The sequence below is a fragment of the Mesoplodon mirus genome (assembly GCF_964341445.2).
Source record: "Mesoplodon mirus genome assembly, chromosome: 8".
NCBI classification, from domain to species: domain Eukaryota; kingdom Metazoa; phylum Chordata; class Mammalia; order Artiodactyla; family Ziphiidae; genus Mesoplodon; species Mesoplodon mirus.
This window is the reverse complement of record NC_138984.1, coordinates 104,913,028-104,940,583: the sequence shown is the minus strand read 5'-3', so window position 1 is coordinate 104,940,583 and position 27,556 is coordinate 104,913,028. Positions and strand designations below refer to the sequence as shown.

The 27,556-nt window shown below is 46.2% G+C and overlaps 1 protein-coding gene across 4 annotated transcripts in view; it reads right to left on the bottom strand.

Annotated features, from left to right (window-relative positions):
• CLASP1 (cytoplasmic linker associated protein 1) overlaps window positions 1–27,556 on the bottom strand; it is a 268,685-nt gene that overhangs the window by 109,268 nt on the left and 131,861 nt on the right. For all 4 annotated transcript variants that reach the window (XM_082630779.1, XM_082630777.1, XM_082630780.1 and 1 more), the window contains 5 exons: window positions 7,650–7,802; window positions 4,257–4,330; window positions 2,596–2,688; window positions 1,482–1,627; window positions 462–597 (listed from right to left, as the gene is read on the bottom strand). In XM_082630779.1, coding sequence (XP_082486905.1) covers window positions 462–597; window positions 1,482–1,627; window positions 2,596–2,688; window positions 4,257–4,330; window positions 7,650–7,802 — 602 coding nt within the window. The remainder of the gene's footprint in view (window positions 1–461; window positions 598–1,481; window positions 1,628–2,595; window positions 2,689–4,256; window positions 4,331–7,649; window positions 7,803–27,556) is intronic.

The following is a 27,556-nucleotide window of genomic DNA, read 5'->3' as shown; positions in this document are numbered from 1 at the left end:
TTTAAGTAAATGAGTGTTTTGAAAACTTAACTGAAGATAACATTTTGTTTCTGGGCTTATGTACAATTATTTAAATAAAATGTCAGGCGAATAACAAAACCACAAGCACAAATACCTAAAATGGAACGGCTGGGGATTAAGGAGGGAAGAACGGAAGTGAGACCTGGACACATAAAGAACAGAGTATAAACTCAGAAGCAGACACCCGTGTTCAAATGTTTAAAACCAATGACGGTGGAGGAGCAACACCTCAGCAACTATACATCACACCCACAGTGCACACTAGGGAACGTAAAAGGCTCATGTGCGATAGTTACGTGGGGTAAAAAGGCCAATGTTGTACGTACGGTGTTATTCCACGTACATAATCACTCAAATGAAAAATGTCTCTGATAACTGCTTACCAACCAGCAATATTTACCACTTGCTTACGCTAATGTACGGCCCCAAAACATACTCACCCGAATGATTAACCTAACAGCTACAACGCCAGAGGTGGCCATAATTTTGGCACTGTTGGGAATTAAATTAAAGATCGTTGGCATGATGGCTTCGGCTCCATGGTCAAACTTGTTCCCCAGCACTGATGACAGATGCCTATAACCAGAAATGGACACGGAACTGAAGTCACAGTTCTTGCTAACAGTGTAGCACATAACCCTCTTAACATTTTAGAGTCTTCATGCAGAAAGTTATCTAAAGACAAAGGACAAAGGTCTAAGCAAAATACTCTACAAATACTTCCAATGTGCATATAGAGGACTTCGCAAATAGCCACTAGCCCAAGAGTTTGCTCTTTTTTTTTAAATAAATAAATCACTTCCAACTAATTACTCTTAAAATAGCAAAAAAACAAGTTAGTCATATACTAATAAAACACAAATATGAAAAAGCCCTTTCACCCCCTTTTTTTCTTTTGCTTTTTATTTTTAACATACACCATTCACACTTCAGTGTCTGAGGTCAAAACTTTAAACGGCTGCAAAGCCACCTTACTATTGCTACTGCACTGATATTCTAACATTATTTTCTAAGACAGAAGTTTTAGATACTGATACAGGTTTAGTGAGGATTAAAAAAAAATTTCCCCGCAGTACATGCCTTCAACCTTATAGCTACAGCACTCTTCTAGAAACAAACATTCTCATAATCACGCTATCACCTGCCAGCAAAATCAGTGAAAAAGCTGAGGACAAAAGTTTACAGAATTTCATTTTTCCATATTATTAATAACTGCTTCAAGTTTAAAACAGAGGCTTCAGAGCTAAGTCACTGAATAAAATTTAAAATCTGTCAGACTTAACATTAACTGGTCAGGAACTATTGTAAAAGTGTTAACAGAAGCGTAACTGGAATGGGTCTTGGAGACCAGTTGAAAGTTCCGTGAAAGAGACCCAGTGGGCGTATTCAGTGAACCATCTCTGAAGCACCGTCATGAGGCTATTTTATGATGTGAGAAGCGGGAGCATCGCAATCCTTACCCCAAGGTGATACAAGCCTCTCGCACTACCTGAGACCGCAGATCCTTAGCCGATAGTTTAAAGGCTCCGTCCAAAAGACGCAAATGTTGGAAGAAGTTATCATACTCAGCAGCACCAGCCAAAAGTAAAGATCTAATCTTTTTTAGCTAAGGGGATGGAGAAAACAAAGAGACAGACAAAACAATTCTTAGAACAGAATATACAAAACAATAGAAGCCATCAAATATTAGAGATCAATATCAAAGTGAAATGATAGAGAGTTTCCCAAAAAGAATTCAGCCAACTAAATAGTTGCTGATATATCTAGGTATCATAAAGAAGAACTAATAATTTTTAAAATCAGTGTCTGTGATAAATGGATTACAATTCTTCTGTAAAGCGCACTTTTTAATGGGAAACAGTTTAGTGACTTACAGATGCTGTGATGCTAAGGATAGAGTAACTAAACCCTCACTGTAGCCTGTAAAAGCTCCTTCCCTGAGCTCACCTTCCCCCGCACCCCACTCCAACCGCCATTCACTCAGTGAATCACAGGAAGAAGTGACGCTACGGCCTTTGCACAGTACGCGCCGCTGTGTCTTTACTAAAGGGCTAGGGTGCATCCAAAACAGACACACAGCAGCGTTCCCAGCCCTCTTCCTGCCAGACAACCAACGCACGATCGCTCTCCTCAGAAAAGACGCGCCTTCACGTAATGCCCCTGCACTTTCATGTTCGGCCCACTTCTTTGCATTAATCCACTTTTAAAAACAGAAGGGGCGGCAGTGCTGTGAAGAAAGCAAGGGATAGAGAGACACACACTGAAAACGTCAATAAAAAGCCCCTTTCCTGGCCAATGGTCACAGAACTACATCTTTACTGAGGTCGTAGGAGCGGCGGTCGTACCACAGGTAGGTCTCTGCTAAAAGTACATGATACACAAAAAGGTAGACGCTGGTGTGTTTGAGGAACAGAAGTGAAGTAATCTACTGAAAAGGCAACGTGTAAATATGGAAGGTTGTATTTAAAATATTTACTACTTAAAATTCATCACAGCTGCACCCCAATTTCGTGACAAAGCATTCAGACCATGTAAATCTCGGATGCAAATGCAGTCACACAGTCAGAGGCTTACAGCGTTTACTCTTTGTTCCCAGTCATGTTTGTCATCAGACAATATTTCCCTAATCTTGTTTATGGACTCCTCAAGGTCTCGGCTGGAGTAAATCTGTAAGCAAAGTTAATTTACAATCAATAGGAGAAAATTTACAGAATAAACAAAGATTATTCCTTAATTACCTGAAGTCAAGGACGCTTAGTAAGCCCAATAAAAGAAATTATTTCATTTTTCAGAAGGGCCTTCAAGATAACATCTAGTCAAGTTTGTCTTAGATTGAGCTTCTTTCCTGCTGTGAACGTATACCGACTAGATCCGATGCCCACGTATGGATAACCTTGCCTCAAATACGGCTTTACTGTAAGTTAACAGATAATTTCATGTACAAAAGAGAAAAAAGCCCACTGGGGAACCGGCAGTGATGCACAAGTCACTGATTACTCTTAGCATTTTTTGTAACACCACATTATACAGGCAGACCTCGGAGACACTGCCGGGTCGCCTCCAGACCCCTGTCATAAAGTGAATATTGCAATGAAACAGGTCACACGAATTCTTTTGGTCTCCTAGACTGTAGTCTATTAACTGTGCAATAGCATTATGTCTAAAAAAAAAAAAAAAAAAAGTGTGCATACCTTAATTTAAAAATACTTTCTTGCTAAAAAATGCTAACCATCCTCTGAGTCTTCAGTGAACTGTAGTCTTTTTGCTGATGGAGGGTTCGAAATATTGTGAGAATTACCAAAATGTGACACAGAGACACGAGGTGAGCAAATGCCGTTGGAAAAAGGGCACCAACAGACGTGCTCGACGCAGGGTGGCCACAGACCTTCAGTCTGTAAAACTGCAGTATCCGTGAAGCACAACAAAGCGAAGCGCAATACAGCAAGTACGCCTGTACCTGCAACTTTAAATACTTTCAGGTCTGCTCTCTCATTTATCCTCACATATTACTCATAAGACAGTGAGGGGGAAAAAAAAAACAAAAACAACCAAGAGTGAGGCATGCTGGGAAGGTCAAGGACGTAAGGATGGTCCTGAGCCTAAAACACTTGTTACCTGCTTCATACACACACACGGCGACCAAGCAGCAGGTGACAAGGGATTCACACAGACATTAAGCGCTGTAGGAATCCAGAGCACGGACACCTGATGTAGCACAAGCCCCGATCAACGAGAGACAGTGCTGAGCCACAAAGCAGTCGGGAAAGTGTGGCTGTACCCCAGCTTCTGTCAATCAACTCCGCCGCATCTGTTAGGTGGTACTTAAGGGGAGCATCAAGATGGAATAAACTAAGATTTTATGAAACCATTTCTTGTAATTTTCAGACACCCAAATCCTTCAACTTTACAAACTTTTCTTTCTGGGGAAAATCCCTACACAAGCATGCTTCTTTGTTCTCTCTTCTAACCTAATCCCGCATTTCCCCCTCTTCTATGTGACCTGACCCACACGCTCACTGCAGGAGCAAGCTACTTCTCTCAGTTCTTACTGAAAGGTCATCTTGGGCCGTGACTTTCGCTCTTCTTTTCCTGGTCTGCAACCTCAGATCTCCTGTGGGCTTGACAGTCAGAATGACCCTACCTAGTAAGAAACTCCGCATGTCGCACACTTGAAAAGTGAAACTTGAAGAATAAGCCCATCCTTGTTTTTAATCAGACGAAACATCCTCACCCACCTGGACTGCAGGCACATCATCAAATGCTTTAATAAAGTCCTCTTCATCCACAGCACCAGCTCCCTCTTTTGTAGCTATAAAAAAGATCAATTTTTAAAATGTAAACAATGTGCATTGGAGGAGTCTGAATATACAAAACCAAAATTATATTTTGGAAGATTTGTAACTATTTTTTAAGTCTTCTTAAGTTTAGAGTTTTGTGGCATTGACAAGCATTACAGACTTTCAATATTAAGATAAAGTATAGTAATTTTACAGTGTAACATATGTTAGCTTAAAACCATTTAAAGACACTACTTGCTTAAGGAGGGCCAGTCTAGACTTTAAAGGATTTAGATGGTTTATACTGTATTAATGTATAAGTTTTTTCAAAGATTCCAAATAAACATGTAATAGAAATTTTAATTCTTCAGGGAATAAATGAAATTATGTCACTGTTAGGAATCTAGCAATTCTGTGAAACATTCAAATAAGTTCTAAAGAATTTAACAGTTTCATCTCAACTTCATATTGGTCTTCAAACATTATTTCGAAAGAAAAAAGGAAAAAATTTTTCATTTCCTTAAACTCATGATAACTGTCAATTTTTCATGTACATGTCAGTTGCACATTGACCCCATGAAGTTGCTGTAAGATACTCTGTTACTTAAAAGTTGTTATAATAGCTATCATTTGGGAGAAAGCTTTTTCTGTTTGCTAATATGAGCGTCACTTCACATATGAAAATCATGTGACATTTTATCAGATGTTTCTTCTTCATAATAAAGGTTTCCAAATGGTTATCTACAGTCATCCCCGTAACCCTCATTAATGATTTATACTGATTAGTCCAAGTGCTTTTCTAGAGCTTCTTACCAGACAAGTTATCTGGAGTTTGAGGTCCTCGTGGACCACCTAGACAGAAAGGGCTTTAAAGACAACTCGTTACAGTGGTAAATACGTGTCATCTCTCTTGATGACTATTACTCTGCAGTCACAAGCAAACTACAAACAGACAACAGTAACACACTGTGAGTGGTGCTCTGTGTCTGCTTTAGGTTAGGCCTGCGTCCCGCTGAGCAGATGGGTGCTGAGCTGAGTGCTCCTCTGTGTGAGGCCTGGCACCACATACCGAAGAGGACTCGCGGGCCAAGCACAGTCCCTGGGCCCGAGGCATCTGACGGGGAGCCAACAGGGAAACTCATGACTATGGCGTTAGACGAAACCGAAAAGGACAGGATCAGGTCTGAGGGGAAGACAGGGTTGGTACCTCTGCACAATCTACACAGGTCAGGTTTGTGCAAGGGGAACAGTGAGGGAAGGGAAGGAAAAGAAGTGGTCTGATGACACAGAAAATTTCTAAGCCTCGTCTGTGGAATGGATGCTACCCAAAAACGGATCAAGAAAACGCATTAGGAAGATTGTTCAGGGTTTCCCTGGTGGCACAGCGGTTAAGAATCCGCCTGCCAATGCAGGAGACACAGGCTCGAGCCCTGGTCCGGGAAGATCCCACATGCCATGGAGCAACGAACCCCATGCGGCACAACTACTGACCCTGAGCTCTAGAGCCCACGAGCCACAACTACTGAGCCCTCACGCCACAACTACTTAAGCCCGTGTGCCTACAGCCCATGCTGCGCATCAAGAGAAGCCACTGCAATCAGAAGCCCGCACGCCGCGATGAAGAGTAACCCCTGCTCGTCACAACTAGAGAAAGCCCGTGCACAGCAACGAAGACCCAACACAGTCCAAAATTAATTAATTAATTAATTAATTCTTTTAAAAAGTACTGATACATGCTCCAACAGAGATGAACCTCAAAAACATTATGCCAAGGGAAAGGAGCCAGACACAGGAGACTGCATATTGGATGCCTCCATTTCTATGAAATTTCTAGATAGCTAAATGCCTAAAGACAAAACATGGGCTGGGGGAGGAAGGATGGGGAGGAACTGTTTAAAGGGGACAGGGGCTTCCTTTGAGGGATGAAACTGTGTTGCAACCAGGCGGAGGTGGTGGTTGCTCAACACTGTGAAGATAATAAATGCCACTGAACTGTTACCTTTAAAATGGTTGATTTCATGTTGTATGAATTTAAGCTCTTTAACAACAATAAAAAATTCTTTTAAGGAACCAAAAAAGTAAAAGATTAGAAAGAACTAAGAAGAGCAACACAAACGTAAGACATGAGCCCAGCTCTTCCCTCTGCTGCCAGCACAGCTCCCGCTGTGCAGAGAGATGCTGTGCAGAGGCTGCGAGGGTGCTGAGCTGCTGAGTCAGGACACGACGCCCGGGGCTGCTGAGGAGAGCAAGAAAGGCCAGCGGGAGGAGGTGGCGTCCTAACGCAGGTCCTCACTTAGGCTTTACCTTAGCTCAGCCGGCCGAGCCGAAAGCCCACTGCTGACAGTAAGCATGGTTCTAAGAGCAGCAGCTATGTGATTTTTTTAGAGGTAAAAAATTTACACAACATTGTAAATCAACTATACTTCAATAACATTTTTTTTTTAAAAAGTAGGTAATTTGCATGTAAATTTAAAACGTGACAGCCAAATGAAACCTGTCTATAACAAGGACTCAAAAGTACCTAAATTGGGGGATGGGATAGGAGGGGGATTAGGGAAGAAATCCTTATAAATCAATGTTCAAAGCCTCAGGGAGCTAACCCTTACCATTCACTAATTCGGCATCCCTACAGGGCCAAAATACATTTTAAAGACATAAGGTACAATCTGACTTTTGGACAGTCTCAGTCTTTTCTTTTTTTTTTTTTAATTTTATTTGTTTATTTTTGGCTGTGTTGCGTCTTTTGCTGCTGCACGCTGGCTTTCTCTAGTTGCGGCAAGCGGGGGCTACTCTTTGTTGCGGTGCGCGGGCCTCTCACGGCAGTGGCTTCTCTTGTTGCGGAGCACGGGCTCTAGGCCTTTAGTAGTTGTGGCTCACGGACTCTAGAGCGCAGGCTCAGCAGTTGTGGCGCACGGGCTTAGCTGCTCCGTGGCATGTGGGATCTTCCCGGACCAGGGCTCGGACCCGTGTCCACTGCCTTGGCAGGCGGATTCTTAACCACTGTGCCACCAGGGAAGCCCGGACAGTCTCGTCTTGATACACAGCAACTGCTGAAAGGCCCCCTGGTAGTGTCAGGCATGGCTGGAGCCCGAGGCCATCAGGGTACCACGCGCCCTGCTCTGTGTGGGCTTCACGCGCCCAGAGGTTCTGCCTCAGCAAATGTGGCAACACAGCAGCTCAGACGTACAGCCTCTACCAGCTTATCAGCATCCACAGCAGAAGAGCCAGTGGAAGTGTATTGCCAACAGAATTACTTCACCTCTTAAGGACGCACAAGGCAAGCATCATGCACGTCTGGTTTTAAACGTCGGCAGAGCTGACCCCGCAGTACCACACTGGGCTCGGTCCTACCTGAAGACTTGGATCCAAGAGTGGATGAGCCGAGCCTGCGGGTAGTCCCCATTCCAACGTTTCTGCGGGAGCTTGCTGGAGCTTTGGAGGACGTAGAGCTGGCGGAAGAAGGCCTATTACCATCCACAGAATCCTCATCATCAAAATTTTTATCTGAAGAATAAGCACAGAAATCGTTTTTTGTTTTTTGTTTTCATTTTTAAGTACTTTTTCACCTGAACTGAAAACAGCAACTAGTCTTAGAGATGAATGGTTTGCCAACTCTTCTGGAATCTGAGGTGCCCATCCAGGTCTAGAAAAAAGCCTTAGGTGAGTCAAGAATGCAGCTACAAACATCCTGTTTGCTTTCACACATGTGGAATGCTCTCCACCCCAATTCTGGAAAACCATAAAGAAAATAACCTCTCATAAAACTACCACCTAGGAGCAGTTACTTTAAGAATTTGACAGATTTCTGACCATTCTCTCAGGCATTTTTCTAATAGTTAACATGAGACTATATTTCATTTTTGGATACTGTGTATTTCAAAGATGTCCATTTTACCACATGATGAAACATTCTTCATAAACACCATTTTCACAGTTCCATGGTACTTTGCAATTGGAAAATGGCACAAATGAAAAATACTTTCATAGTTAGACATTTAGGGTGGTTCTAATAACTTACCATTAGAAATAATATTGCAACAGATACCTTTCTACCTGCATCTTTGTTTGAACTTCTAATAATTTTAAGAAAAAAAAATTCCTGGAAGAAGGATTACTGGGTCAAAGAGTATAATAAAGTTTTTGATGGGTACAGCCAAACTTATTTTCAGAAAGCTCATATAAATACATACTTTTCCTGGAAATTCAAAGGAGGGCCTATCTTGCCACACCCTTGCCAATGCTGAATATAAAAAAAAAAAAAGCAAGCCTCTTCTTTACTGTTGCATTCCTCTTATAGCGAAGTTGAGCATTTTTTCATAAGTTCATTAACTTCTAAATTTTCTAAACAGCAGGAAATCCAACCAATATTCCTCAAGTTGCATTTAAAATTTAAAAAAAGAAAACCATCTTTGGGCTTATAAAAATGAACATACTTATGAACAGCATTTTGATGGCACAAAAATTAAAGCTCTCACGATGCACTATACAGAGCACATGTGGGTCATTCAGGGGGCTAAACAAAGAACTTAGGAGTCATTAAAAACAAAAAAAGAAAACTGACGTCCGTAGCCGGCAATATTCATGATTTCTGAAAAAGGGCGTTAGATTTTTACCAGAAAGTCTGAAGTAAATAATTGCTGACCAAAAAACAGATACAAATAACCTGTTTTTCTTGCTCTAGTTGCTTCTCAGCTGAACTATCAACAGCCAAATCTTGTGTCTACTCAGGACCCTAAGGTTCCTTACACCTCACCAACAACCCCCTTCAAATCACAGGGCTTCTTTTATTCAACAGTCAGGGAGGAACCACATCCTCACAAATGCTGATCCCTGTGCAAACAGCTTCCCTCAACACGCCTTTACATTCCCCATCGCCTGGGCAAGCTGTGCTGTAATCCACACAGCAAGCTCTTGCTGATTCAGGCGTTCAGTGGTCTATGAGCACAGACTTCCCGCGTGGATTCAGAAGTGATTCTTACACTGCAGAGCACACTGACAAGGCCTCTGCAAGAGTAAAACTTGGTCTGAAGTACAGGACGAGGTCACCCACTGAGCACTGACAGGAGCCCCGAGAGCACGTGGACCGCTGTCGTGACGCGGCCACGCTGCGGGACTGTGTCATTACTCCGCTCAGAACAGTGACAGCCCTGGGCTGTGGGGAAGGTAAATAGTGAGTGGGGGACACGACCACGACTATGCTTCACTCAAAAATGCATGTACATTGTGTTTAGCTTTGTCTTTCTAACACCGGCAGGCATGCCATGTAGAAATGCGTTCAGTTATTGAGAATTATTTTCAGTGGGCCGATTTCACTGGAATTCCTGGGATTTCCACTTGCAGCAATGATGCATTAGCAAGGACCTAACCTCTTAAGAGAAGCCAGACAGAATATGTAAAACAACTACTTTCAGACAGGACAACAGGCAGTGCAGAGCTGAGATGCCTCAGAGAAGGGAAACAAGCAAGGTGAGCTCTACAATCACCCCAAGTTCCTGCCTGGAGACAATTCCCAGGCCACCCAGACCAGGGAGCCTTGACAGCCTTGCTAAGCGGAGAAAATGAAGACCAGACTCTAGGGGGGCCAGGTAGCTGGGAGAGGCAGGGCCGAGTGCTGGAAAAGAGAGAGCTCTAGGCATGCCTTAAGTTCTGGGTCCCACCGTGTGAGTGAGATGCCCTAAGGGAGGGCAAAAAACGGCCAGGAGACTGTAAACTGAACCCCCAAAGTCCACACAAAGCAGGAAGATGCTCGAGCACCAGAGCTGGGGTGCCCTCGGTGACTCACTGGAGGCATTCAGTAGAGACCCCAGAGAGAGCAAGCCTAGTAGTGGGGCCAGGTCTCAAGGACAGTAGACAGGTCTGCAAGTAACTCAACTGCTTTGCCAAACAAAGCGTGACATTCTTTAAAGGACTATAACAAAACGCAGATGCTCAACAACGTAACAGTCACAGCACACAACATCTAATCAAAATTTCATAAACAGATGAGAAGCAGGGAAATGTGGCTCATAATCAGGAGAGAAAAACGTCAAGAGCTAGGGACCCACTAGGAAATGACGGAGATGATGGAACCTGCAGACAGGAACGTTACAACTGCCACACCTGTGTTCAAGGATTAAAGGGAGTCACAGACATAATGAGAGAAAAGGAAGGCGTTTTAAAAGGACCAAATGGAACTTCTAGAAATTAAGAAAGCACAGTAGCTGAAATGAAAATATTGTTGAAATGGGATTCAAAGCAGATTAGACACTGCAAAAGAAGGGGAAAATGAGAGAATTTAAACAGACAGCAATAAAATTTAACCCAAATTAAGCATAGAGACAAAAAAAAGAAAAGGCTGAAAAAGAAAAGAAACAAGAGGAACAGTCTCAGGGATCTGTAGGATATCCAGCAGTCCGAAGCACGTGAAATTGCACTGTCAGCAGAAGCCAGCGGGGGAAAGACACATTTTATACTGAGGAACAAAATGACAACAGCTTTCATCAGAAACCACGTGTGGGGCTTCCCTGGTGGCGCAGTGGTTGCGAGTCCGCCTGCCGATGCAGGGGACACGGGTTCGTGCCCCGGTCCGGGAAGATCCCACATGCCGCAGAGTGGCTGGGCCCGTGAGCCATGGCCGCTGAGCCTGTGCGTCTGGAGCCTGTGCTCCGCAACGGGAGAGGCCACAGCAGTGAGAGGTCCGCGTAACGCAAAAAAAAAAAGAAACTGTGTGCCAGAAGACAACGGAATGACATCTTGAAAATGGTGAAAGGAAAGTATTAACCTAGAATTCTACATCCAGCAGGAATATCTTCTAAGAACAGAGGCTGAATTAAAACTTGTTCAGACAAACAAAAACAGAATTTACCACCAGCAGACCAGCACTCCAGGGAATGCTGAAGATCTTCAGGCAAAAGGAAAATGATAACAAATGGAAACTTGGAATTACATAAAGAAATGAAGATCACTGGTGATAGTAAATATGTGGATAAATATAAGACTTTCTTCTCGTATTTTAACTACTGTAAAAGAGAACTGACTATTTAAGGCAGAAATAAAATACTCAGCATTTGGTCTCCATTCTTTTTATATTCTCATGTTACAGGAGGATAACCTCACGGCCAGAGAAAGCATCTATGTCGGCATGTGGAGATCCAGGCGGTTAGGATATACGTTGCCGTAAGGGATGCCACACAGAAAACTGGGTAAGTATGAGGAGCATGGAAGCGGTTCAGACTCGTCCTCAAAGAGCTTGTAGTTGTAAAAGTTAATCACAGCTTGTCCGCGTTCACTGCAGATGTCGCATTACGTCCGCGCACGACGCAGCTGCTTCATCACCAGTGTCGGCGTGGAAACGGCCCCCAGGGAAGGGAAGGGGTAAAGGCAGCCAGCGGGAGGTTTTTTAAAACTGAGCTCCGAAGGTCCCGACTCAGCCTCTTTACTTCCCCTTTGGAAACAAATCTAACGGGCTTACTTATTGAATTTTCTAAACAGATGAGAAGCAACTAAATATAGAAATAGCGAGAAAGGGGGGTGGAACACAGGAGTTAAGCACAGTGATGTGAATGAAAAGTGACAGTTGAAAGCCCGACAGCTAGACAGAAACTATAAAAAGCAAACACGCACATAGAAAACACCCCGAACTCACAAGGCTTAGAACCCAGTGCAGGGGTCAAAGCACGTGTCCCAACCTAAAAGTGCAGTACTGCGTGCCCGTCACCACGACGCTGCACCAGCAAGATTACATGATTGTTCATGGGATCCATGTGCTAACAGAGAAAGTAATTCACGTTTTCTATCTGAGTTAGAAATTCAGGGGAACAGGAACAAGGGTGTAGTCACTTACCAGGTTAAATGTGCCCAGAGAGGTGTTTGGAGGATAAAAGTCAACTGAGCCTATTATTTGAAAACTAACACACCGTCTAAAAATAAGTTTGCCCTCTGGTTCCCAGCCTTTGGGACACCCAGAAATTAAAATCAAATTCAAAAGGGGGTTAGGCCCTCAGAAAGGTACCCAGTTTCAGTTAACTGGGGTTAAATTTCTCTCACATAGAAGGTGCCGTTCCTGACCTGGACAAATGAGCTCTGTCTGCCACTGCACTCGGTCACAGAGGAGACACACTCGGGATCCAGTCCAGGGTGAGGGGTCTCGTGGTCTCTGGGTCTAATATGTTTCAGTATCTTTCAACTAAATCAATCCATACTGAACTCTACGAGTCCCTTATATTCCCATTTTCTTCAGGCTTTTCAGCTAAGCAGACATCTGTTAGAATATAGCCTCTTTTTCTAGAGCTTTAACTAAGGCAAACACATGTGTGAGAATGAGTATTTTTAGCTATGCAAGCTTTTGCTATTACATCAACTTAAAACTTTTCACACATTAAGACAACATCTGTTACACAGAAAACGTTCTTAGACAAGGATCGGTTCTCCCTGAGCCCAAAGAAATAATTAATTCTATCTCCTGGCACCACTGCGAAGACTGTCATTCTGAGGGTCACTTCTCTCGTGTGACAGCCTGGGGTAGAAACCTGGCATAAGCTCACTGGCGCCTTCGGTTCCTTTAATCTCTTAAAAATCACCCCAGTTCCATTCCCCCTTTTACAGCATTGGGACAAGACATTTAAAAATAACGCGTGAAACTTCTACAGTGTGACTCTAATTTTCATCCAACTCTCAATCACCCCACTCCTGGTAACCCAATTAGCAGGCAGGCATCGTGAAGTGAAAAACAGCAGTAAAACAGCATGCCCCAAAGAACTGTTGATACAATAGAGATGTTAAAACACAGAAGAGAACCTTTTGAAAAAATTAAAAGTCCAGAGAGCGCACACAGTCATTCGTGGACTTAGCAGCAAACCAGCCTAGTTAGTTCTCAAGGCTGAGTAAGTCTGTGAACTTGTGCTGAAGTCCTGAACTGTGGTCCAGACGCTGGACAGAGGCTGGCGAGCGGCCAGGGCCGGCACAGGCGGGGCAGAAGCAGTCCCTCCATCAGCCTGAACTGACCCACATTCTGAACCCCCTAAGGAAGGGCCGGCGGAGCCCCGGAGGCCTCAGGACTGAGCTGTAACCAGGCTGGATCGGGGATGATACAAAGCAACAAGCCACACACAGACTCAGACTCTAGGTCAAAAGTCATCACACAGACCATCGCACAGCACTGTGACTAGAGGTTCAGGTCCAGGAGGGGCAGAAAAACATATCAGTCTAAAGACTGACTTCAAGTTTGGTGTTTAGAACTTGGAATTACAAGTTTTGAGTCATATTGTCCATTTAGAAAATGTATTCACTCATCTATGAGGACGAACAAAATGTCACAGACACTAAGAGGAGGTGTCTGTCCCGTTGTCCATCTGCCAGGGAGGCCAAAACCTAAACCGCCAAGCTTTTCCTCTTTTTTCCCCTGAGGCAGGCTGTGACCCACGCAGGTCCAACGGGGAGAAAGTTCCTCGTTCGTTCTCTTTATAAAGACAACTAACTCCCTGTGTCAGGGTCACTTTGTGGAAGCTGATACCCCAACAGGCTTTCAGCTTCACCCACTCCCTGTTACTGAAATTCTCCTCCAAGGGAATGAGAAATGTGGCAGCCTAGTAACTGGAGCATAATTAGCACTCCCAAGAGAAGGCTGCACGGAGACACGGTAATAAGCCCAAAGGCAGGCTGCTTTCCGTAAATATCCCCGAATATCTTGTCTTGATCTGTCACAGCTCTAAGCCATGGCTGACGGCCCCATACACCAAACACACTCCTGTGTCATCCCGAACATGCCATCCTCTGCGAGTCTCCCCGGCTCTGTTCTGCTCTGGGCTGCACAGCCATACGTCTGCCTTTTACTCCGACTCCCCCTGTGATGAGCTGTGTGCAGATCTGTTCTGTCTCTCTGTCCCTGGAGCAGACACATTCTTCTGGAATCCCTAACACCCACAACAGAGCCTAGGCCAACACACAGTAGGGCAATCAGATATTTAACTCTGGCAGTCCGCAGGAAAGAAGTCAAAACTTGTGAATGGATGCAAACCATTCTTCATGTATCTTTTTCAGAAGCTTTTACTACTTTTAAAAATGTATAAGGCTTCATTAGATAATATAGTCAAACAAAGTTTGAAAATATCTGAGGGAAAATGAAGAAAGTAAGGTAAAATACAACCCTAAATGTTTTTTTTAACCTTCCTGATGTCCTACCAGTCAGAAATCTTTATTCCTTTTTTCTGATAAAACATATACCTATTTAAAAATTAAAAGCCAAAGTCCTCTTATATCAATCATAACCCCCCAAAATTAAACTGTTCACAACGATATATATGCATTTCCAGACTTCAATGCATGCATAAACCTACCATTATACACACATATGCAACAAAAACTGTTTTGCCCACTACCAATATTTAGTAGGTATTTTTTCTGTATCGGTCTAATCCATTTTGAAGACTACTATTACACAGCTCACATATATAACATTTGATCAATTGCTTATAGATAGCTTGATTATTTCAAATCTTTCACCCTCATAACACCACCGCAGTCATGTGTTTAACAGCAACGGTGAATGCACACCTAGGTCTGCAAATAATTGCATGCCAGGCCGTGTCTGGGGCTTGGCCTATTCTCATCAAATGCTCCTGACCACCCTAAGAGGGAAGCACTATCATGACTCCACGTTAAGGGTGGAAAATCTTAATGCAGCCAGATACAAGTGCCTAGAGTCACACAGTTAATAACTAAGAGGGGGTGAAGCCAGGGTTCAAGTCTATGTGTGTCTGACTCAAGATCCTAGGATCTGAGTTGTGATAACAAACAACCACCACACAAAAAGAGCAATTCACGTAAACTGGCCACCGTGTGCTGAGCGCTGTGCTCAGTACTTTCTGTGCATTATTTTATTTAATTCTTACAACACGCCTTTGCTTACTTAAGATAATTTCTTAAACACGGAATCATCAGTAACTCTTATGGCTACAGACATAGAAATCCTCAACAAAGTATCAGCAAACCAAAGCTAGCAACATAAAAAAAACTATCACCATGGCCAAGCAGGATTTTTCCCAAGAATGGAATGTTGGTTTAACATATAAAACTTAATTTAATACATCATATTCATAAACTAAAAGACAAAAATACATGCTCAGTAGATGCAATAAAAGTATTTGACAATACTGGGGGGGAAAGAAGCCTTTCATGCTAAAAACACCACAAACAGGGACTAGAAGGGAACTCCCTCAACCTGATGAAGACTAGCTACAAAATACAAAAAGCACACTGTTAACATCTTATTTAACGGTGACAGACTAGATGTTTTCCCCCTAAGATGAGGAACAAGACAAGAAGCCTGCTCTCCCCACTTCTATTCAACCCTGTACTAGAGGTTCTAGCCAGGACGATTAGCAAATAGGAAGAACTAAAATTATCTCTATTCACAGATGACACAACCTTGTATATAGAAAGTTCTAAGGAATTCACTAAAAAAACTATTAGCACTAATAAATGAGTTCAGAGAGGTCGCAGAATATTAAGCCAAAATAGAAAAATCCGTTGTATTTTTATACATCAGCAATGAACAATCAAAAATGAAATTAAGAAAGCAATTAACAATAACATCAAGGAAAAAAAATACTTAGGAGTAACTTTAACAAAAGGTACGTTACAGCACGTTTGCTGAAAACTGCGTAACATTACTGAGAGAAATTAAAGACGTAATAAATGGAAAGACAGCTCATGTTCATGGATCAGAAGACTTATGAAAAGTTACTTTGCTCATTATCCAAACTGTATTTCTCGCCCATTTGTCCTCACCAGCTTTGACTTTTAACCAAAGTTGGACGGTGCCTAGAGAGGCATGAGGGTGCACACCACACTGTCTGCAGCGGGTGGCTGGGTAAAAGGCTCTTTCTCTACAAAGTTCCTATACTCCTCTCTGTCAAAATATGGGGAGTGGGGTAAGTGTACCCCCCCAAATCCAGTCAGTATGGACCAGCAGTGAAACCAAGAAGGACCCTGAAGGGCTTCTGGGCATGAAAGCCTTTTTGTTGCCCGTTGCTTGTAGGCAAAACTCCAGCCTCCATGATCTTCCCTGAGTTCCAAAGGGCGGATTTGAACGGCAACCCCACCCTTGAACTATTGCTATGCAACTCTTCATCAAATCCTCCCAGCTTGGGACACACGGTTTTGAGGGCAGGAGCCCACGGTGTCCCCCTCTGCCTGGCAAAGCAATAAAGCTATTCACTTCTGCTTCACCCAGAACTCTGTCTCTGGGATTGGATTCGGCTCCGGCACGCAGAGGCTGAGCTTTCGGCATCAGCGCTAACTCGGACCAGTCCTGCTTAACAGGGCTCGGTGACGAACACCCTTCCATATCCACATCCTGAAACAAAACTTCCTCTGCCCTGCGTACAAAATTAAGAAATGCTTTTTAAGCATTTCAGAGCACAAGGCGTAGAAAAACTTTAACCTGGCGGGAAACACTGGCACATTGCGCAGAACAAAATCGGACACGGCGCGACGGGAGCGACGAGGGTGCTGAGAGCGTGTTACGGCTGCAGTCACCCACTGTCCATCCCGGAAACGCAGAGCTAAAGCACAGGCAAGCTCAACGCCGAGGATGAGTCTCCACCCCCTCGACCGTGCGCATGTCCACCCGACACCCGCAGAGCAGGTGATCCAGCAGGGAGGGTGGAGGCCAAGATGGGAGGACAAGGAGGAAGTTCAGTGCGGGCTTACTCATCCCCTAAGAAGGGAGCGAAAGGGGAAGCAACTGGGGCAGACACGATCAGAAGCTGGAGAGGGAAAGAGGGGAGAGGACCCAGAGCAAAGCTGCGCCACACCGGCACCGCCAGGGACGACTGATGAGCCCTCCCCGCGCAGGTCAGGGCGCGCTGCTTCTTCGGCGTCGGATGGAGAACGTGCCGGCCGCTGCTCTACAGTGAGCCGCTCAGGAGAGACGCGGCAGAGCCCGCGGCCGGCCTCGTGGGGGAGGAACGCACGGCGGGCGCTGGGCGGTGAGCCTGTCCCCCCACAGGGCCACGGGCCACCGACCACAGGCCCGCACCTCCATCAAGACCAACCTCGAGGCTGAAAAAGGGGTTGAAAAACGGAGTCCGCCTTCTGCCTACGCAGTGTGTCTCTCTCTAAATAAACCTGCTTCCACTTTATTTAATCAATTAAAGTAAAATAAAAAGAGGTTTAATAGAATGGACATTGGCTCCTGTTTCCCTGTCTGTGAAGAAAGGGTGATACTGCCCACCAACAGGGATCATCCGAAGGCAGCCCTCCTCCACCGCCAGCTCCGACAGACCTGGGGGACGCCCCCCTGTGACCACAGCCCTGCCTCGGGGCTGGGCGGGACCCAGAGGCTCTGCCCCACCTGCCACCTAAGTCCCGGCGGAGCCTGTCTTTCTGCAGGATTGGGGCCAGGTGGAGGGCAGCCTAGCACTGCTGCAGCCCGAAGAAGGGAGGCCCCAGCCTAAGAGGGAAGCGGGAAGCGAGCAGAAGACGGCAGCGCAGAGGTCGGGGTAGCGCGGAGGCCAACGCCGCGTCTGTGTGCCTGGGGACCAAACGAGACCCCTCGGTCACCCGAGCCAATTAATCCCCCTTTCTACTTACATACCTGGAGTGGAGGTGTACCACGTATAATCAAGGGGCTCTCTGTACCACTTGAAGGGGGTGTCACACAGATTACACAGAATATACGCAAAGGTAGGAAAACTCCCAACTGCTCAACAAACAGCGGCAGTTACGCTGTGTCACTGTGTGATGCCCTGAGTACAAAAAAGCAACCTTTCAAAAATATGTGGACGGAGCTGAAGAATTAGGTATAGAATTCTTTTTTCTTTAATTGAAGAACAGTTGATCTACAATGTTGAGTTAATTTCTCTTGTACAGCAAAGTGATTCAGTTATACATATATATACATTCTTTTTTAAAATATTCTACCCCATTGTGGTTTTATCACAGGATACTGAATACAGTTCCCAGTGCTACACAGTAGGATCTTGTTGGGTTTTTGTTTGTCTTTTTATAAATTTATTTATTTATTTTTGGCTGCATTGGGTCTTGGTTGTGGTGCAGGGGCTTCTCGTTGTGGTGGCTTCTCTTGTTACAGAGCACAGGCTCTAGGCGCAGGGGCTTCAGTAGTTGTCACACATGGGCTCAGTAGTCGTGGCTCATGGGCTCTAAAGTGCAGGCTCAGTAGTTGTGGCACATGGGCTGAGTAGTTGTGGCTCATGGGCTCTAGAGCGCAGGCTCAGTAGTCGTGGCGCACGGGCTTAGTTGCTCCGCGGCATGTGAGATCTTCCCGGACCGGGGCTCGAATCCATGTCCCCTGCATTGCCAGGAGGATTCTTAACCACTGCACCACCAGGGAAGTCCAGACCTTGTTGTTCATCCACTCTATATATAACACTTTGCGTCTGCTAATCCCAAACTCCCAACCCATCCCTCCCCCACGTCCTTCTCCCTTGGCAACCACCAGTCTGTTCTCTATGTCTGGGAGTCTGTTCCTGTTCTGTAGAAAAGTTCATTTGTGTCATACTTTAGAGGAACAGAATTCTTTTAATGCTCTTATAAAAGGCATAGAACTAATTCAGGTTATACAGTAAAAGAAATGTAGGGACATTTTTGAGAAACAGAAGAATGCCTCAAACTCCCTTCTGTAGAGCTGGTTCCAAAATGGAAGGAAGGATCCACCTGCCCCCTTGTCCAGAAGCCTTGGGACAGTCTCAACGACAATTTTCTCAGGGTCACAGGAAAGAAATGTGTCATTTATAAGGTAAAGGAAGAAAACTAAACTAGGAATCTGCTTCCACCAAGTGGCACCAACTTTTCAATTCTCTCTAAACCCTCCACAGCCTGCCTGTGGGTTGGAAGTTCAAGTCCAAGGCACAGGGTCACCTGAGAGGTGATGTGGTCTCAGAATACTCACTTTGCTGCTTCTGTAACAAAACTGGATGGATGCCCAGAGGCAGCGGACCCCTCCCCTTGGGGGGCGGGAGCGGGGTTTACTGGAGAGGACACCCCCTCAGAATACTCAGAGCACACCACGTGCCGCTTCCTTCCTTCGTCTCTTCTGCATTCATTTACCAAGGACACCTCTGTGCCCGGTACTCTGCTGGGAGGTGGGATGCAGACAGGATGGCGTGGCTCTCATCCTGGAGTTCACGGTCCAGAGTGGGGAACAGACACACACAACCCGCAGCAGTTATGACTCAGTGTGACGCTTTGCTAAAGGCACGCACAGGATATGCCAAGTGGGCACAGAAGAGGGGCCCATAGAACAGGGCCGAATCAGCCAGAAAGGGTTCCCTGTGGACCACCACCCCCGCCCCGACCCTCTGACGTGACTCACTCCATCACTTGTGTCCGATACCGGAGGACTTCACGTGAACTGGGACCGTGAAATGCTTTAAATGGGTGCACAGCCTACACGCTGCAGGAACACGGTAGACCATCACGCTGAGCGAACACACGGTGAAACAGCACCCATTCCCAAGACGCCTCCCGGACAGACGGAGGAGGGGCAAGGGACAGGGAACAAACTAGCCAGCGGCCCTCTGCACACAGACGGGTCCAGGAGCCCCAGCGTTCTGGGACTATCCCCATCTTGGGCGCCAGGGAGCAGAGAACACAGTCACCAAGTCGTGCCCAGCGGTTTGAGTTACTGAAGTTGGCGTCTCCTGACCATTGTGAAGGCCCAACTAAAACGAACCCTGTTAGTACGATGCCTTCCCCAAAGAAAAGAACCCACAGCGACACAGCAATCATCAGGTACAGAAGATCAACCCTGAAGAAGAGTATCTTCCAACACACCTCAGGAAGACTATAAACTCATCCTTGGAACCGACCGAAAGGGAGTGACACAAAGAGATGGCTACTTTATTATCCTGAGTATCTCAGGGGGCGAAGGAGGGAAGACGGGGATGGACCAGCCTTCCTGCCGGAAGAGCTGGCCACGGAGCTCGGGGAAGACTTGAACTGTCCCCGTATTAACATGGTCTGGTGAGCAACCACGAGCTCCCAGCAGCCAGACGGAAAACGTGGCTTTCCATTCTGCCAAGAACCGTCGTTCCCAGACATAGGTGTGTTACTGCCTTAAGATGTGGACAGATCCAGCGCGAGAGAAACGCAGGAGGAGCCTGCCCCAGGGGTGCCTCTCCCTCTCACGCTCCTGCTGCCCGCGAGGGTCACAGAGCGGGGACCTGGGACCGTCCTCCACGAGCCACCCAACCCCAGGTCACTCGGCCAGAGGAGGAGAGGGCACAGGAGGCTTAAATCAGCAGTCGTTGGTGTGATTCTCTCTCTTGCAGATGCCACAGGTGCTCTGGGGCAGAAGACAGTTCCTCACACAGGTGGGAATCCCTCCTGCTTCAGCCCTGCACAGAGCCCCGTAGAAAGTTTAACTCAGTTCACTACTGACTCTTGTATTCTCCGGCCATGACTGTTTAGCTACCTTCAGGCTTCTCTCCTAGGAAGCAAGATTATCAAAGGGATTACCAAGGGATTACACTAAATCCCATGAAACACAGATCAGTCAAGCTCAGGACAGCTCAAAAAGAGATTCTAAGGAAGAATTAACCCTTGTAATGAACAAAAATTCACAGTCTTGTGAATTTTAAGAATCTGGCGATACTTCCAAGTAAACATCCCTGAGTCACTGCAGCAAGAGTTTGGGTCTGTTTCATCTTCTCCAACGATTACTGGGCCGCGTTTCTCTAGTGCAATTTTCATTCAAATCTCAACAATTCCAGTCTTACCATCTGAAAAGTTAAAAGTCACATTACAGTTGATGGTTTTCTATGATGTTAATAAGAATAGGGCCTTTGGATAACTGTAACACACACAGGCTAAAAACCAATTTACTACCGCTAAGGCCTTAGTATCTTTTACTGAACTTACTCTCTTAGCTACTTGCAGTTCACAATGCCATGATTATGTACATAATTACAAAGCAAACAGTTATAAACCAAGAATAACTTGTTTGAAAATTTCAAAGTAGTTCGCTTTCTAAAATTCTTTTAATCTCATCTGGGCCCATTAACTGCTAAATGGCACTCAGATTTGTTGCTGTTATTTGTCTAGAGAATCATCCAGACTGAGTCGCTGCCAGCTAAGGGCTTCTAAGACAGACATTCTGATGCCTGGCCAGGTGTAGAGGCCACCCAGCTGCAGGCTAAAAACAGGAAGCAAGCAAAGGAAAGCTCAGGGCAATATCAACACCCCGGGAGGCTGTGAGCCTGTGTATTTTAAGGGGAGAAAGTACAAGTAAGTACAGTTACACTACATAAGGTGCAGGATATCCTCAGAGAGGCTTTTGGTAAATTGTAAGCCTACTGCTGAAATCACTTGTCTGATAACTGTTCTTCACGCTGATCACGTGCTTATTTTCTGGCCCTAAGAATAGGGCACGTGAGCGCACAGACCACATGGCCGCCACCGGGGCCAGCTCACCGTTACCCTGAGCCCCGCAGCCCTCCCCAGCTCCCAAGCCAATTCCCACGTAACAGCTTCCCAGTTAGGCCAAAGGAGACCGCCATGTGAGGGTGCTTATGAGCGCGGACACCCTCGCTCCCCTCTGGCCGCCGGTCAAAAGTCAGCCTCGCAGGCACCTCTGGGCACACGGGGGGACCCCATCACAGCCCCTCAGCCCGGCTCAAAAATGTGCTCTGACAGCAGACTGCCTTCCAGTAGCTAATGGGCTCCTCCCAGCAGTGGGAGGGGAGAAAGCAAAGAGACGAAAAAGGAACCTGGTGGGGAAGAGGGAAGAAAAACGGAGGAGAGGAAAGGAATGAGGAGAGAATGGCAGGAGAGAACAGACCCTCTTTCTGAAGTTCTAATGCACGACCAAAACGTTGCTCTCCTTGGGACTGCGGGCTGGCGGCTGCCTAACTCTGACAACCACCTCCCTCCTTTGTCCCTCCGTCCTGTCCGGTGACCGCGGGAGGGTCTAGTCCCTTCCGGACACTCTGCCAGGCCCTGGGAAGACAGGAAGAGCAAAAGTGCAGGCTCCCCTCCCGCCCCGCAGGCAACCTGCGCTATAAAGAGAGAGAACACATTTGCAAACCCAAGTATGACAGATAACCCGTGATGAGGGTGATGCAGCCGAAGACCAGAGCGTAGTGCAGCAGACAAGGGAAAAGGCAGAGGGGGTGGTGACAGACATTTTGGACGGGGTGGCTTCCACCAAAGACCCAAAGCTCACCATCATCACAGGGGCAAGGACCACTCAGGCATCTCTGTCATGAGCAGAGAATTCAGGAGCAGGACGGGGAGAAACGGTAGCAGCAAAGTTCCAATGTACCGTGGACAGCGAAGCAAAAAAGGGTAGAGAGCGCGCTCTCGCAGGAAAGGGCCCTAGGGCGGGGCTGTCCTTCCTCTCTGGAAAGGGCATCACGGACTCACGACCCTGTGGCTCCAGCCTCGTGGCCACCAGCACGTGCAGGCAGCTGTTAGGACGGCCGTGACAGCCGCCCTAGCTGTGGGTGCCTGAACGCAGAGAGCCACACTCAAACCTGATTCTCGTTTCTGTCCAAAGAAACCCAAGTAAACTAAAGACACCAAAAATGAACTTTAAGGTAGAAAAGAGGGCTTTTCAATTGTTTTCTTTTCCAATTTCCAATTTTTATAAAAATCAAATGTACACACTTACTCAGCCCTGAACCTGGCTATAAGAAGAACCCACGAAGCCCATCCTAACTATTCTACTATTTTTCCTGCCTTGCTCAATCAGTTCTCCCAATTCCAAAGGTCAGTGATAGATCTGTTTTCAATGTCTGGGCATCCGTGCCCGAGGGGACAGGTGCACACATGTGGTACAGTCACATGTGCAGTCAGGTGATGGGCTGAGCCTAGAAGCAGCCTCTGGGTGCGTGCCCACCAGGGAGGACGGGCCGAGGAAAGCATCCCGACCTCAGCGCCACACGCTTTCGTGCTGGATAAAGATTCTGGCATTTCTAGCACGGGGGTAAACCAGTTAGTGTGCGGTTCCACTGAGAAAAGATAACACTAACTGGAGTTCAGTCTTCCCCGTCACTGTAACCTCGGGAGGTGGCATGGCGTGGCGTGTGGTGACAAGTACACAGGTTTCACAGAGCTCTTCTCCAGACTTTGACATCCCTGGCGCTGTTTTAGTTTAGACAAGTTACTGGACTCCTCTGAGCCTGTCCCTCATCTGCAGAATGAGCATCATTCACATACCCGTTATCTGTGTACTCAGAAGGACTTCAGGTGCCCACTCTGTGCCAGGCCCTTAACTGGATGCCAATAGTTCAGAGAACAAAGTGCTTCCCACTCTCAGAGCTGACGGCCAGCAGCACGGGGAGGCTTCAGAGAGGAAATTCCTAGAGGTTACAGAGGCCCAGGGAAGGGACCCCGAGGCCTCCACACCATGATGGTGGTGCCTGGAAGCTGAGCAGATGCTGAGCTGGGTGACGGGGAGCGTGGACTCCAGTGGGGTCCATGTGTACCAAGTCCCTGGGCTGAAAAAACCCAGGCAGCGATCAGGACTGACCCCAGGGCAGTACAGGCACACAGACTGCTGAACAGGCTGGTAATTATTAATAATAATAAGCCCAATCATCTGCATGGTAATAAGTTAGAGTAGGGCACTTAAACTGGTACTTAAACTTCTCACAAAAGTACTCCAGGGCTTCCCTGGTGGCGCAGTGGTTAAGAGTCCACCTGCCAACGCAGGGGACACAGGTTCGAGACCTGGTCCGGGAAGATCCCACATGCCACGGAGCAACTAAGCCCGTGCGCCACAACTACGGAAGCCTGCGGGCCTAGAGCCTGTGCTCCCCAACAAGAGAAGCCACCGCAATGAGAAGCCCACGCACCGCAACAAAGAGCAGCCCCCGCTCGCCACAACTAGAGAAAGCCTGCACGCAGCAACGAAGACCCAACACAGCCAAAAATAAATAAATAAAATTTTTTTAAGTGCTCCAAAATTACACGAAGATATTTATTTTACGTGAACATATTTGGACTTACATTTTTACTATTTCACGGAAAGGGGGGGAGTTTTAAGCAACTTTAACTGCTGTGGACAAAATCTGCATAGTGATGACTGAAAACTAATCTTCTAGGAATCAGCAACTAATCTTTCAACACCTTGGGTAACCTCTGAATGGCACAGTAACAAAAATCACAATGGATCCTTTCCCTGATTTAATCTTCTTTTCTCCTTTTGACCACAGGACTTATTTTACCTTTGAACTTGGCCAAAAGGGTACTGTGCTTAATTAATGTCAGAGAAACCAAATCCCACAAATATCAGATCTACACTTTGCATTCGTCTGGAAATGTCATTTTAATTATCACTGTACCAACCCTGACCCAATTCTTCCTGACAACCACTACACAGGAGCAAAAGCAAGTCAGCTGGAAAAATCCAGAGCCAACTTTGGGAGAGGGTCCCTACCAGAATGTCTTCTCATAGTAAAGCAACTGCACCAAGAGCTAGCTGCCTCTTGTGCAATAATCCTTCAAATCCTCCATCCCTGCTTTAATGACTTCATTCTCAAGAACCCAAGGAAGGCAAATAATCACACCTCTACGTAAGAAGAAAGAGAGAAATAAGATGACAATATAACTGACAATAAACAGCTACATTCTGATAAATCTTAGTCCTCTAATGCTAGCTCCATCTCTACTCCAAGACACAAACCCACGTGAATCAAAGCCACATACAAATAAGATTCTAAGTTCAAGTGTCCAGAACTACAATCATCTCCCCACACTCAAACCTGCTCACTCTCCAAGTGCCCTGCTTCAGCGGGTCCCAGCACCACTCAGCCGGCAGCCATCCCCCACCACGTCCCCCCCGCCCCCCTCCTCTCCTATCATCCTGAAGTGCAGCTGGTATGGCTCTCACCTCCAACCCCTCCCCTTGTTTATACACTTATTCGACCACTGATGTGCATCAGTACAGACTCATCAACACTTACACTCTGGGTCATAATCCGGTGCTATCTTATTGATCAAACTCTTCTCGCTCTAGTCTGTGAGAATCTTTCAGCTGCCCCCTGTGACAGCTGATATACCCCCGTCACAGTTTGATTTGGTTGGGTTGGGTTGGGGCATGTCCCTACTGTCCGGCGCTGCAAGATGCCCAGGCTCACTGTTATACATTCCCTGCTCCAGGCCTCAAATCTGCCATCCCCACGGACCCTGGCGGTGGTAGAAACCAAGATCGGAGCACTAGTGGCAGCTTCTTTTCAAGACGCCTTATTCTGCATCTGATTCTGTACCTTGTTTCTCTTAAGGGAGCTTCCATATCTAAACAAAAAGCTCAACCACATCATTTCCAAGCTAAATCCAACCTTCACCTCCCATTAGACTGTGTCCCCACATCACACAGGTGCTACGTGCATCATCTCATTCACTCTCACAGCAGCTTGCCAACCTGAACACGAGGAACCGGGGCTGACAGACCAGCCGCCCGCCCAGGCCACCCACTGTCCATGCAGACACAGATGCACACTCCGACGGAGGGGATCCGTAGTCCACACGCTTACGATCCAGTCAGCTAGACCCAAACACCACGTACAGCAACGATGACACTTTTTGGATGATTTAACCCGTCTGCACCAAACTGAGAACTTCAAGGAAAAACCTGTAAATTTCTCATAGAGCTAAATTTCTTTCATTTAAAAGACCAGCATTTATTCTAAATTACGTCATTTCATTTTCTTTCTTTCTTTTTTTTTTTTTGTACTAGTGTTAATGTCCCTTGTTTCCTGAAATAAGAGATACGGTGGGGTTTTTTTGGTTGTTGCTATGTTATACTTGGTGAAATTAAAGTTGGTCACCCTGGGACTTCCCTGGTGGCGCAGGGGTTAAGAATCTGCCTGCCAATGTGGGGGACACAGGTTTGATTCCTGGTCCGGGAAGATCCCACGTGCTGCAGAGCAACTAAGCCCAGGTACCACAACTACTGAGCCTGCGCTCTAGAGCCCGCGAGCCACAACTACGGAGCCCGCATGCCACTACTGAGCCTGCGCTCTAGAGCCCGTAAGCCACATCTACTGAGCCCGCGAGCCACAACTACTGAGCATGCACTCTTAGAGCCCGCGAGCCACAACTACTGAGCCTGTGCTCTAGAGCCCGCGAGCCACAACTACTGAGCCCGCGAGCCACAACTACTGAGCCCGCGAGCCACAACTGCTGGAACCCACACACCTAGAGCCTGTGCTCCACAACAAGAGAAGCCACTGCAATGAGGAGCCCGCGCACCACAACAAAGAGTAGCCCCTGCTCTCTGTAACTAGAGAAAGCCCACATGTAACAACAAAGACCCAACGCAGCCAATAATAAATAAATAAATATTTTTAAAAATAAAATAAGAAAGTTGGTCACCCTGTATCAGTCTCCCCGCCCAATTTTTAAAGGTTTAACTCTGAGGAGCAAATGGCCTACAGTAAAAAACCTCAGCTTCTCAGCACGGCCTACAAGGCCCCCGCCACCTCCCCTCCACTCTCCCCTCCAGGAACACCACACTGCTCTCAAAAACAAATTCGTCATGTTCGTGAGGCGATTTCCAATCCCAGAACCGCCCCCCTCGGCCCCCACCCGCCCATCACTGGGCAAACAACTGATTGGGGATGTCACATCTTCCAAGTGTCCGGATCACTACGTGTCTAAACAGGCCAATGCCTGTTTTAATAATAATATCTCTTTGAATGCTTACAGTTTTTAACTATTCCCTAAGGCTTCTATACTGAAAATGGCACAATTTCAGAATCAAAGAAACAAAGCCAGGGTTTTATCACAACAGTGGGGGCGAAGCACTGAGCTGGGTGACAGTTTGCTGGAAGGAGGGCGGGTCGAGGATGGCAAAGTCCGGGGCCACCAGCCCATTTAGAGAACTCAAACCTCCTGTCTCCCCACCTACTCCTCCTGAGGCTGCTGTGAGAATCAGAAAAACGAAAACAAACAAGAGACATTCAGGAAAGTGTTTTGAAAATACTAAAATACACAGAACCATAGTAGAAAATGGCTGGCATTATATTGTACAGACTGTTATGGGTCCCTTATTAACCACGGTTGACAGAGGAAGATTCATATATGCTCCTGCTACAAGAAACAGCATTTAAGCCTTGTTTCCCACTATACTTGCAGCTCCCTAGGGTAAAAAGTACCCTTTTAAATGCTTTTAAAGCCTGCATTTCGGGTAACAGTGACTAAGGAGACAGGTTATTGGAAAGGATTTTTCAAGTGAGAGAACAGTCTTTATTTTAAAGTCAGAGCCACAAGGCTTTCTCCATGGTCTTTAACATAAAATGGTCAACCCCATAATT